The sequence below is a fragment of the Hippocampus guttulatus genome, chromosome 7 (genome assembly GCF_054856545.1).
Source record: "Hippocampus guttulatus isolate MCC_2025c chromosome 7, RoL_Hgut_1.0, whole genome shotgun sequence".
NCBI classification, from domain to species: domain Eukaryota; kingdom Metazoa; phylum Chordata; class Actinopteri; order Syngnathiformes; family Syngnathidae; genus Hippocampus; species Hippocampus guttulatus.
Genome location: NC_141267.1, coordinates 23,815,642 through 23,828,766, shown reverse-complemented (window position 1 = coordinate 23,828,766; position 13,125 = coordinate 23,815,642). Strand labels below are relative to the sequence as shown.

General features: G+C 54.9%; 1 protein-coding gene across 7 annotated transcripts in view; it reads right to left on the bottom strand.

Moving 5' to 3' along the window:
• Positions 1-3,278: 3,278 nt before the first annotated feature.
• The window catches only part of nfia (nuclear factor I/A), a 33,480-nt gene continuing 23,633 nt past the window's right edge, over positions 3,279-13,125 (bottom strand). For 2 of the 7 annotated variants that reach the window (XM_086115384.1, XM_086115387.1), the window contains exons 4-11: positions 12,954-13,028; positions 10,865-10,985; positions 10,644-10,768; positions 10,192-10,431; positions 9,728-9,906; positions 9,280-9,445; positions 8,985-9,076; positions 3,279-7,640 (exon numbers count right to left, since the gene is read on the bottom strand). In XM_086115384.1, the coding sequence (XP_085971510.1) occupies positions 7,626-7,640; positions 8,985-9,076; positions 9,280-9,445; positions 9,728-9,906; positions 10,192-10,431; positions 10,644-10,768; positions 10,865-10,985; positions 12,954-13,028 (1,013 nt within the window). In that variant the 3' untranslated portion in view covers positions 3,279-7,625. The remainder of the gene's footprint in view (positions 7,641-8,984; positions 9,077-9,279; positions 9,446-9,727; positions 9,907-10,191; positions 10,432-10,643; positions 10,769-10,864; positions 10,986-12,953; positions 13,029-13,125) is intronic. The other 5 variants (XM_086115386.1, XM_086115385.1, XM_086115388.1 and 2 more) reach the window with 5 other exon arrangements.

Sequence of the window (13,125 nt, the reverse complement as noted above, 5' to 3'; positions counted from 1 at the left end):
AACAAAACGGTAGCTTATTCAATTGGCTACCGGTTATTTCATATCCAAAATTTGACCCCGTGGGTTCTCCAGGGTTCAATATTCGATTGTATTTTTCTTAGACGAATCTATTTCGTTATAAGATTGCGATGAAAACCGTTTGTGTCTTACCTTGGTTCGTCGATGAAGTCCGTCCGTTACTTTGCTGTAAGAGTCTCTCCGCCGCGACGGAGACGATCGGCAGGGAGGAAAGCGGCCCTGAATCGGTCCCATTCCGACCGTATGTTTTCAGTCTTTTCAACGCAGACGCCGTCGCAGCCGCTACGGTGAGCACCGGCTGGAGTAACTTTGTCGCCTCGGCTACAGTCTGCGGCAGATCATTCCGGGCCAAAAAGCCGAGAAGCCGTCCGGGAGATTTGCATTCATTCCTCAGCGTTTGCGAGCTGCGCGGTCCGACGCCATCGGCCTTTAGTCTGACAAAGTCAAAAAAGGTTGCATATTTTGACCGGCTCTGCGGTTCGGTGTCATCGAAACGTCGTGACGTCTCATTAAATTTGGTACAGTCGACCAAAGCCAGGAAAGCTAGCTCACAAAACGATCGAAGCTAGCTTTCATCCGAACACCGATGTTGTCCATAATCTCGTCGGACATTTCTTTTCTCTCATCTCTGACCGACCGATTTCTTCCGCTGTGGTTTCGGCCAAGCGTGCCGCATTTCTGCTCAAATCGCCGATACGGTGCGTTAAAGTCCTGTTCGCGCACAACAATATCCAATGTCCGTGACTTTGTTTTGCAGCGCTCTAAAAAGTGCGTCGGTTTCGCTGAAAATGCCCTCATATGCCATCATTAAAAAGCACGCGGATGCATATCCGGTGACCATCATTTGAGTGTCGTTGTCCCGGCCATCGGGATCAGATGTTTGCGCAACTCGTTTTTGAACACAGCTGTTTTTACTCCAACACTTCCAAGACATACTGCAGCCACTTACGTCATCAAATGCTAAAAATGCTTCCTTCACCGCACGGTCCACTTCACTTCTGGCTACATAGCGCAACACAACGGAGATCTGTGCTTTGTTTGTGACATCCGCAGTCTCGTCCGCCTCTACGGCAACAAATGGGGCGGCATCGATCTGCCTTTTTTAGATCATTTATTATCACGTCACCGATTGCTTCGATGACATCGTTGTGTATTCTAGCGGACAAGCCGGAAAACACAGCGCATACCTGTCAACTCGTACGCTTTAGCCATAGTTCATACGGATTTTGCGGTGAATCTTACGTATATGGCCGTATCGCACAAATCATACGGATTCGGAAAATATCCGGGGTTTTTTTCCCCCCCTAACAGGTAGTTCCGTTTGCTTTTCTCCAGAAAGCTGCTAGTCTACTCAAATGCTTTTCCGGTAACTTTCCAGTAAATCACGTGTATTGAGGAGATCTACAATAAATATTGAAAATTTCGTGGGGTTTTTTCTGCCGTTATTTTGACATATAAAAGGCTTTGGTATGTTATAAGGATTTTTTGGGTAGTTTCTACGGGTTGGCGCTCCAAAAAGTTGACAGGTATGACAGTGGATGAGTCCAAATGTGTAGCTCACCTCTCATCTTTCTGGCCAAAAGCATGTGATAGTTCTACATCGTGGCCACGATTAGAAGAGCTTGCCCTCTCGTCGTGAGCACGAAACGCCAACTCCCGTTTGGCGACGAGGCAGGTTGCACGGTTGAGGTCTTTCAAAAGCGCTCGCTTTTCCTTTACCTTGCTCGGCATTGCGGATGCTAACGTTGAGCCTCCGCTCTTCGTTCGATGCCAAATCGATCCTTGCGCTTTTCATGTCACAATATCCCGTGTCGGTCCAGACGTTGTCGCGAGTTGAGAACAAAAGGCAGGGAAAACGGTCAAGACGGCTTCTCGAAGGACAACCGCATCAGCGTTCTTTTCGGCCGTACCGGTCCGTTTGAAAAGTCGGCCGGGCTGTCCCGTAGTTGGAAGCGAACCTTTTCGCTGCGGCCTCGGTCTACTCTGTGTTAATCACGTCCACTTTTGACTGAAAGTCCAGTTTGGAGACGTTTTTTTAAGCTTGGATATATCATCCTTTTCTTCCGTCTTGGCAGTCCGACGTAGCAAATGAAAAAAAAGGGATCGCACTTGACTCGCCGGGCGCCCCTGCGTAGAAGAAGAGCGCAACGTACCTGTTTGCTCACGTGCGCCCTCCTAATTGTGGCAGAGAACTACCGTATCTGCCGCAACCTCTGCCTTTTCACTGCGGTTTGATTTCCCATCAGCAAATCGAAATATGTCACAAAAAACCCCCATTAAACTTTAATGGTTCAAAACATGAGCCAAATAAACGTATCTGCAAACATTATATTGCCGGCAGCTCGCTACGGTGCGCCCTCAAAGCTCTTCTCTTCCGGCCAGAGCGGGAAACCTTTCAGCGGAGACGTTTTGTCCAAACGCGCCGTCGGTGCGCCGGAGACGCGAGAGAAATGCCGCGCATCCGCTTTTCGAGGTCATCGTAGGCCGCCAGATGCGCGATTGACAGCGGTGGGCGTGCTTTCAGCCCATTCGGGGACACAAATGAGTTTTTCGGCATTTTGAAGCCCGGGCACTTTTTTTATTCATTCGAATTTCGCCAGCGTTTTTGTTTTTCCTGATCGATACCAGTCCAAGTATTCACTCACTCGCCGATACCGAGGGAGAGATACCGCTCATACTTTTGCTACATCGACTTTCAATAATCCCAATGACAGATAACGTCTTCCTGACGCGCGTCATGATGATGATGATGATGATGATGATGATGAGTCACCTTCGCAGTGTAGCGCCAACTACAGGCAAGCAGCACTTACTCACGGTCAGATTTGAAGTATCGCCGGCCGGTACCGCCGACCGTCAGAGAGCTCGGAATCAGTCCGCTCTCCGATCGGGTCGCCGGCGAGGCCCTTTTCTTTCTTTGGTGCGTCAGCGTTTGCATATTGGGGCTTCACGTTGCACGGACTGACACGGCGTGCGGCGGTTGACTGGTTTTGACTTAAGGCGTCACCGTGAGTACTCGTGCCACCTTCCTGTGCGTTACGACGGCGACGGCGAGCATGCGGTCATCGCGGCGACGAGAGGCTTGCGTGTGTTTTTTGTGGGCGTCGGGATCAGGAAACGACGTCAAACCCGTCCCGCAACCTCGCGATGCATCTTCGCGCCGACGACGCGGGCATTTACGGGCCTGGAATGGCGCCCTTCCGTGGCAAAAAGAAAGGTGGGGCAAAACAAATAAAAAGATGGCAACAAAAAGCATCAGATGTGGCATAATCAAGCGCTTTATTTGCGTGCAATGATGAAGACAAAGGAAAAAGCAAAGGCGTCCAAGTATCTTTGGACCCGTCAAATGTCATCTCGAACACAACAACACAAAGAGGAAGAAGTGCTGCGCTAGAAAAGGAAAAGGGGGGGCGGGGCGGCGCGACGAGCGTGCGTACGCAAACGTCCTCGCTGCCGCCGCACCGCAATGACGACGACGACGACGACGACGGCACAACAGCGACATCAACAACAACGACAACCAGCAGAGCCGTGCAATATAACGGGACGTACGATATCAAAGGTCTCCGTGAAATCGTTTTGGCGGTTGGATCCCCCCCGCCACTGCCCGCTATTTGTTTTCCTGCGCTTTGTAACACTGGAAGCGCCGCGTTGTATTTCTTTCAATTCCCAGCGGCTGTTTTGCAAGGGAATGATCTGCCGACCGCCTCCGTGCCATGTTTGATTTCTCTCTTTGGAGAAATTGCGCCGTCTGTCTCAGATTTGCAAATGGAGAAAACTGCCAGGAATTTTATGTAGTTCAAAGGAAAAATAGAATTTGGGCCCATGCGCTATCGCTGTCGGGTCAAATTTTGCGCTTATTGCACCGCTCCAAGGACAACGCGACGACACAAATTTCTCACTTTGCGTTTCGCTCGCTGCCTCAAAGGCCCGGAAGCTAACGTCAAAGCTAACGCTGGAAACAAAGAGAGGTCAGGTTGGAAGTTAACTTCACAAGCTAACATTGGAGCTAATGTCGGAAGCTTCCTCGACGCTAACATGAAGGGTAACGTCGGAACTTGGGCATCTGACGTCGGAAGCCGAGAGATCTTCCTTTTATTTTTAGCTTTAACGTTAACGCGCAATGCTAAGCGCCAAAAGGTAACTCCCAAGAGAAAATGAGACCGTCGTCGCTAACGTTAATGGTGACGTTGGAAGCGTTACGGCTAAGAGTGAAACTAACGTCAAAGGTAACACTGAAGGTTAACCCGGGAAGCTGAAACTGGAAGCTAACGTTGGGCGCTAACGTCGGAAGCTAGCTTTAGAGCTTGACTTCAGAAGCTAACGGTGAAAGTTAATGTCGGGGAGCTAACGCTGAAAGGTAACGTGAGAGAACGCAGGCAGCTGGTTTCAGAAGCGCACTTAACGGAACAAACTGCTGTTGGTTTTCCTTCACTCTAAGGACAGAGGTAATAACGTCGGAAGTTTACTTTGGAAGCTAATGCGGTTCTCCGTGGCACGTGGCGCGCGTGAGTCGGAAGCGGTCGATCGGGAACAATCGCGTGACACGAGGCAGGGAGCTGGAATCACGACGATTTTTGGGGGTTGCGGTCGATGCGGTGAAGTGTGACTGCGTAAGGCTCGTTTGTGACCGCGTCACGAAAACGGGAACCGGCGACACAGCCCAGCTGGGTGAGACGATCGTCACAGCAGGGTTTGGGTTAGCTCTTTTTTTTCTTTTTTAGGGACCGACCCCGAGAAGGCAGTGCCGGTCACGTGCTAACTTTGGTTGACAGGAAGCGCGAGTGTTTTCATCACCAACGTTGTCTCGGCTCCACTTGGGAATTCGCCGGATGAGCGCAATGGAAGACGACGGTTCTGCGTGGCCTTCCCATGAATCCCACTGGAATTCCAGGCAGGCCATCCGTCGGTCCGGCAAAACGGGTGTCTGATCTCGGCGCGTGGGCACGAGTGAGCCCGGCCCGAGCCCCGACCCTCCCCTCGCCTCGCCGCATGCCTCCCCCCGCCGTCTCCATTGTTCCGATTTCGCCCCAACGCGATCCAGATTCGTCACGGTCGGCGACGCGGCGGCCAATGCCGTCTTTGCCTGGAACTCCTCTGGGATTCATAAGAATGGCGCCGCATCACGGAACGAGCGCGGCGCTCCCAATAGGGACCCCCCCCCCCCCCCCCACCTTCTTCTTCGTATTTTTCTTTTTTTTCCACTGTACTTTCAGTTTCCTGCAACAACTGATTGTCATCAACATTATTTGCCTCGGTTCACATTTTCAGGACGATTGGCTCCACGAGCTGCATTAAGTTCATGAAATGGATCATTTGCTTCTCGAGTCGTCTTCGGCGGCCACGTTAGCCGTTAGCTCGTCGGACAAATCCGACGGGTTGCGGCGCCGGCTCGCTAAGGGGACCGCGTCAAGTCTGGAGCAAACGCTTAGCCGGTTGCTAAATTTGCGCCTCCTCGCGGGCAAGAGCCGAGGTCGTTCGGTTGGCCGGCTAGCGCTGAGCCACGCCGCTCCAGTTAGCAAGAGAAGACGACGCTCGCTTTTCAGGGCTAATGGGAGCCTCTCGCCCAGGGCACGGCCGCGCAATGACGAGAGGCTAGGCTCACAGGTGTAGACCCGTCTTCAAAGTTCTATCGACAGGTCAAAAGAACCTCTTCTCCGCCGCGTGTCCACATGAGGTCAGTCGATCAAATATTCCTTCCGCCGCCAAGCTGACGTTGGTTAAGGCGCGGCAACGACGACCGCTCTTAGCGGCCACGCTAGTGCATCGGCGAACTCGAACGACACGGGACAGCGCTAGCTTGCTGAGCATTAGCCATTAGCTCAGCCGCCAACTCCAACGACAGAGTTAGCCGGACCACTCCTGGAGCCGCTCGCGCCGACCGTTAGCCATGTTGCTCATCCGACCAAAGTTGGCCAGCTGCCCCGGGGGGAAATGGGGGGCGGGGGGGTGGATGAGGTGAAGGTGGACGAGGAGTCCACTGATGGCGAGAGGTGATGAGGTGGAGCTTACGTAAAAGGAAGCGGCCACGTCATGTGACTAACTACATCATCACTAACGCTACGACATGCACGTGTTTCATATTGTATACTCATGTACGTATGTATATGTTCATATCTACACGTGAGCAGGCGAGCCACGCCCCCCGATGCTAAGTGCTTGTATTGGGCCGTGCCTCTTGGAGAGCGGCCAATCGTGGAGGGCCACGCCCCTTCGACATGATCTGGCAAACGCCGGGAAGAAAAGAAGGGAAAGCGACGATGTCAAGAAAAAAAAAAGGCAAAAAAACATGTCGATGCTCAAATTCACCAAAGTGAAATCAAATATGTACAAAAAAAACCCAAAACAAATATGTACAGACATATTTTTAAAAATGTGTTTCAAAAATACAGTCAGCCCTCGCTCTTGGGGGCCTAGACCTGCTGCAAACACCAAATAATTGGCATATCGCAGATGCTCCTGCCGCAAAATAGAAAAAAAACTCTGAATTTTGGAGATGAATAGATGAAAGCATGAATAATGTAAAAAAAAAAAGTCACTTTCATCTACGTAGCAGCGCCTTTCGAGAGGCCTGATCATGCCTCAAAATGGCTCCCAGTCCGAATTGGATATTTCTGAGAAAAATGTCACCGAGTTTTGACCAAAAGTCATCTGCAGTATTTCTGAAAAATGACCGTCAGAAAAGCTCCCCCCCCCCCCACACACACACACACCAAATTCTTGCACAAAAGTGATGCGGTGAGGTACTTTTGCTGATGTACTCGTGTACTCGAGTACTCGAGTCATCCAGACAGTTGACGGCGAGGGCTGACTGTAGCTGAAATTCCCAAAGCGGTTCGCAAACGTGGAAGATGTGCAACCGAGCGACAACTTTTAAAGGAACCGACACCATCCCAAAAAGATCATCTGAGTGATCGTCACCATCGTCTCCCAATAATAAGAATCTGAATCAGAATCAAAGTGATAAAGATGATAACAACAACACCGTCCGTTTTGTCTTTGCGCATCCTGTTTTAGAGTCCAGAGGTGCCGGCGGACTTTTTGGGGGGCGGGGGGGGGGCAGCTTGGAGCTTCCAAACATTGCACGTTTTCCTCATCTCCGCTGTCGTGCAGGATGAGGATATTTCATATTCCAATATTTCATATTGGAATATGGGGAGGCTGAAGAAGAGGTGAGGTCAGGTGACAACCGGCAACGAGGCAACAATGCCCGTCCACTCGCAGATCCTTCCGGAAAGTGGCCCCCCCCCAGAGGGCGGAGTCATCAGTCAACAAACCCCGCCCGCTCTCAGCGCTTTCCCAAGGGGGCGGAGTCGAAAGTGGGTCATAAGCTGGTGATAAGACTCCTCCCTTCAATGAGGAGGAGGAGGAGGAGGCGGGGACACAGCAAAGGCTGGGAGTTGTTGGGTTAGGCCCCTCCCCCACAAGACAGAGGGAACCTTTCCAGGTTTGGGGGGCGGGGCTGCGACCCTCGACCCCATCCCCTAGCCACGCCGAGGCCGACGGCCAGGCGGGCGCCGGTGGGCAAAGTCAGGCGCGGGAAGGCGGGGGCACGTCAACGTGGGCGGCTCCGGGGACGGGACCGGGTGGAGCCTCGGGTGGCGTCCTTATCCCAGGTACCACTGGAAAAAAAAATAAAAAAATCATCAATCATCGTCGCTCGTTAGGACGCTCTCGAGCGTCACCGAGCGATCCCTTCCCCGTCACTTTCTCCCAAGGTACCCATCGTGCGCGCGGGCGTGTTTACGGATCGCCGCGCGCGCCGGCTGTCCCGCCGAGTTTGTCTTGAGGAAGTCCGGTTGCTCGGGGCGACCGGACGGCCCGGCCTCGACCGCCATTGCCGAGGTAACCGCAACACGCCGCCCCCACCTTGCCTTCCCCTTTTCTTTACATTCAGCGCACGCGCGCACACGCGCGCTTCGAAACAATCGTTTAGAAAATGCATTCTGCAAAAAAGTGAAAGCAAAAGTTTGCCATAAAGTGCGTGTGTGCGTGTGTGCGTGTTGCAGTCTGTCTGCAGACTGGTTGTGATTGACTGTGTGTGTGTGAGACAGAGGAGAAGAAGAAGAGTGGAAGGTTAGTTTTTAATCAATACAACTTGCTGACGTTGGGACTTTTCTTCCTCGCTCTGCACTGCAGACTGTCCTGAAAACACACTCCCCATGAGTGCCTGTGTGTGTGTGTGTGTGTGTGTGTGTGTGCGTGTGTGTGTGTAGACATGTTGATGGTCGGCTGAAAAGGAGCATGATCATGCTCATACAAAATAAGTCAACATGACAACAAGAAGGAGCTTAATGATGCTTTAAGTCATTAACAAGGCATGCTAATGCTAAGTGTGTGTGTGTGTCCAAAATGATGTTGGGGTCTTCCCGTTCAAGACAAGCACTCTCTTTCTTTCTCTCCGTCTACAACACACACCCAGTGCTCAGCTGAGTCAGCATGTCTTGCACGCACGCACAGTCACCTTGAAAACGTCCACATGGGAAACACACACACACACACACACACACGCACGCACGCACGAACAAACACACTTTCACGACATGTCTGTGACGCGATGTCATTTAACAAGGCCGCCGCACTTTTCCTCATGCTCACAGGGCTCTTAACCAGGAAGTATGTATGTGTGTGTGTGCGTGTTGGCATGATGGAGTGGCAACCCCCCCCCCCTTCCTACTTTGTACGGCCGCGGTCACCCACAGCAACCGCCTGGCTGAACGCATCGGGCAATGTGCCTGCTCCCTCACAAAGAAGCTGCCATCTGAACCCCCCCCCCCCCACCCCCACAGACCCGGGCGAGAACACCCCCATACGCGCGCACACATGTGCAGGAATACACAGACAGGCCAGTGTGTCTCCGTGACGATTGTTTAGCTAAGTGGTGGCCGCTGTTAGCATTTTGGCATTCTTGTTGGTGGGGGGGGGGGGGGTGGCTGGGGGGTCGTGCAAGCGACATGGGCGTTTACCTGCGGCTGCTGCGGGATGTTGAAGGCGGGGTCTCGCGGCCCCACGCTCACAAATCGCTGAGCGGGAGAGCCGGCGGGCGGGGCCGAATACGCTGAGGAGCACATGGAAAATATCCAAAGTCACTTTCGGGTGACTTTCCAACCGCCGAGACCGACGCCGAGTGTCGCTCAGCGCAAAGACGAAGGCCGAGCCGCGCGCTTCACGTCGCGTCGAGGAACCGTAACGACGCGCCAAATGACCAAAGCATCGCAACAACGCCGCAAAGTCTTCGGCCACGCGTGCGCGTGTACTCACTCGGCGACGACGGCGAGTTGCCCCCCACCTCGGCCGAGGAGCTGGCGGGCGGCTTGGCGTCAACGGGCAGCGGGACGGGCCGGGCCATGGGTGGCGGCGGAGGAGGGGGCAGCATGGGCGTGGCCAGGAAAGGATTGGGGACTTTTCCCTGGGAGCTACCATTAGGCTGTCGCAGACGGGGAGGAGAGGGGGGTGGGGGGTCAATAATGCAATCGTGGTCATGACTCAAGTGATAAATAACAACAAGTCACCCACACTGTTGCGCATGCGTGCGTGTGATTGATTCGGTGTCTCGACACACATGCGCGTGTCTTTCTGAACACACACACACACACACACACACACGCAAATACTGCACGACATCCCCCGGGAGAGAAAAGGTGAGATTTTGCGTGGGCGCATGCGCGTTCGCGCCTCGGCGGCCGTTTGCGCCTGCGCCGTGCCTTACGTTGAGGAAGCCCACCTGTCCGGCCGTCTGGGCGGAGTCAGGACACACCAGCTGCACAAAGTCCTTGAGGGGGTCCTGCGGGTGGTACCTGATGGCGGCGTGCGAGAAGTACGAGGCGGGCTGCTGCAGGATGGGCGACGACGAGAAGTGCAGGCCGGAGGGCGGCGCGTGCGGGCTGGCTGCGGACACGCAGACGGGGGGGCCCGCGTCACAAAAGCCGGGGAGGGGCGGACGCTCGGCGCTCGTTTGTCATTCCCGGGGGCGAAAAATAATTGGAAGGGAAGAGGGAAGGAGGGCGCGGCGGCGCGGCGCGGGGTGACCGCTTAACACGTCCGCCCCGCGGCGCCGAGCTCCCGGGGGCGATTTGCACGTTGGCCCGTGTGGCTTTTCTCCGGGTACTTTACCCAACATTCCCAAAACATGCGCGGCAGGTGAACGGAACGCTTGAAAAAGTTGTCCCTCACTGCGAGCGTGAGCGCCGATGGCGGTTTGTCTACGTGCGTGCCCTGCGATTGGCGGGCGACCAGTTGAGGGTGCGCCCCACCTAGCGCCCGGAGACGGCCGGGAGAGAGGCCCTCCTGAGGATCGAGCGGCTCGGATGATGGAGGAAAGGAAGGTGAGGTGAGAAGGAAATATGCCAGCGCGGGTCTCTTTACCTTGGCGAGAGATGAAGGAGCTAGCTAACGAGCCGCGTAGCTTGTATCCTGCTTTCCCCGAGAGCAGAAACGAGACAAGCCCGCAAGAAGAAGAAGAAGAAGAAAAGCAGCGTGAACATTCCACACATGAACCCATCACGCCAGCGCACACGCAAGTTGCCATCAAGCACACGTGTGTGTGTGTGGGGGGGGGGGGGGGGGCCTTGGCATCCAGGTGCCGTCATCAAGCATGAACGTGCGCGTTGCCGCGGCGACGCTACCTGGCTCCTCGTGCCAGCTGCTGGCCTGGCTGACGCTGCCCGGCGAGCGGCCCTGGGCCGGGTAATACGAGTCCTCGCCGGGACTGTCGGCGTCCTCCTCCATGCACTTGATGCGCTTGGCCGAGCTGAACACACGCACGCGCGTTTGTTTGTGTTTTTGCTTGGATCGTCACAGAACAAGGCGGGCCGCGAGGAAACTGCGCCGGTGCGCGCGGGCGTACCTGGACGAGGAGGAGGTGCTCGGTAGGGGCCTCCTCATGGCGCCGGGGCTCATGCCGTAGTAGGACGAGCCGTCCAGGTCGGCCAGCGAGAAGTTCGGACCCGTGCCGGCGGCGATGGGAGCTGACAAACACACGCGCAGTTGAGCATCGGAGAGGAAGACGCCATTTTGGGGAAAGTCACTTTTGTGTGCGCTTGCTCAAGCCGTCACATGTCGTCACCGGGTGGCCGCGCAGCAGCGCATCATTTGGGGGGGGGGGGGGGGGGGCAAGGGGAAGCATCTATTGGAGGTCAGGTGTTTGTTTACTCAAGTGGATGACAACACTGGCAAAGGAAGGAAGGAAGAAGGGAAGGAGGGAAGGAAGGAAGGAAGGAAGGAGGGAGGGAGGAGGAAAGGAAGGAAGGAAGGAAGGAAGGAAGGAAGGAGGAAGGAAGGAAGGAAGGAAGGAAGGAGGGAAGGAAGGAGGAAAGGAAGGAAGGAAGGAAGGAAGGAAGGAAGGAAGGAGGAAAGGAGGAAGGAAGGAAGGAAGGAAGGAGGAAGGAAGGAAGGAAGGAAGGAGGGAAGGAAGGAGGAAAGGAAGGAAGGAAGGAAGGAAGGAAGGAAGGAAGGAAGGAAGGAAGGAAGGAGGGAAGGAGGGAAGGACGGAGGGCGTTTCCTTGCTCAAGTGGCCAACTTGTGGTGCGACGGGGAAAAAAGCTGTGGTAGATTGTCAAACAGCAACAATCGGGCCGAAACCTCGACACGCGCCCAGAACCTGCAGACAACCTCTTTCCCCCCCCCCCCCCCCCCCCCCCCCCCCCCCCGACGCTTTATTGACGGCGTGCAGGCTGCTGTGATGAAAGGAGGACGAGGAGTCCCGACAAGACCCGCTGGCTACACGGCACTTTTGCGCACACCTCAGCACCGTCCATCCATCACGAGGGCCCGCCGCTCGCTCGCGTGGAGAGGAAGTGTCCAAGTTGCCGCGCGGTTGCTGCCGCGTTAGGCCGAGAGTGCGTCGTGCGTGTTTTCCTTCAGGTCAACTTTTGCCCGCTTGCTTGTTTCGCACGGATGCGCAGGTGCGCCTTCCTCCGCCTGGGATCTTTTGGCAAATGGAACATATGCGTGCCCGACTGCCGCGCCAACGTGGCCGACGGAGGAGGAGCAAGTCAAGGCGGCGCATACATTCAGTCAAGTGACCAATTACACTAAGTACACTACATCACTGACCCCCCCTCCCTACACCACCACCACCTCTGCGCTGCTTTAATAGAATATTGATCCACACACACACACACACACACTCAGTGGACTGGACTGCCAATGAATTGTGTAATGTCTGAACAACGCCAAGGTCACCTGATGCGTACCAGTGAGAATTTCCATGCGCCCGCTCTTAGTTGTCCTTATTCACGTGTTGAGCTCACGTTTGTTCGCCAACCGTCTTGTCTTCTTGATGCACTTGAATGTGCGCTCGCGCTCATGCACGCCCCCCCCCCCCCCCGCAGTGGAATCTTGAAGTTTCCTACACAGCTGCATCGCTGCAGATCCGCCAACCAACACGCACGCCCGCACACATTTAGGAGACGCTGCGTGTCTTGTCTACCTTCACGCCGGTGTGTGTGTGTGTGTGTGTGTGTGCGTGCGGGTGTCACCCAAAGTCAAACTTTTCCCACACACACACACACAAAAAAGTTTTGGTGTCACACGACGCCGCCCCCGAATGATGGTTGCCGTGACAACGACGCCTGTGACTTGGGCCCAAGTGCTCCGACGTCATCGCGCACACCCAATCGGCGCTCGGAAAGTAAGCGATTGAGCGAGTGAGGCTTTGCGGGGGGTTGATGAGGGGCCGCGCGGGGACGACGACCTTTAAAAAGTGCACACGAGCACGGCAGACGGAGAGAGAGAGAGAGCGAGATCTATGGCAGCCTGTCGATCGCTCTGCTGCCGCATGCCACCGGAAAGTGCCTGTCAGCATCCTCGCAGCCCCGCCCCCCTGCCCGGGCCCGCCTACCGGCACCACAGCGCCATCCGTCTCACACGCGCGCACGCGTACGCGCTCGCGCGCGCGCCCGTCGAGCGAGGAGAGGCGTCGGTGCTTTTCTTACTCTGTGAGACTCGTACAAGTTCGGAAACAGTAAAAACTCCTGGAGTGACAAAACTGTCCTGGAAACCCAAATGACCTGAAACACACACAAGAAAGATATCTGTTATATTGCTCCTTTTGACCATTGCAAACTGTGGCTTGATCGCGCACGTACGCAGTCGAAGCGCGTGCGA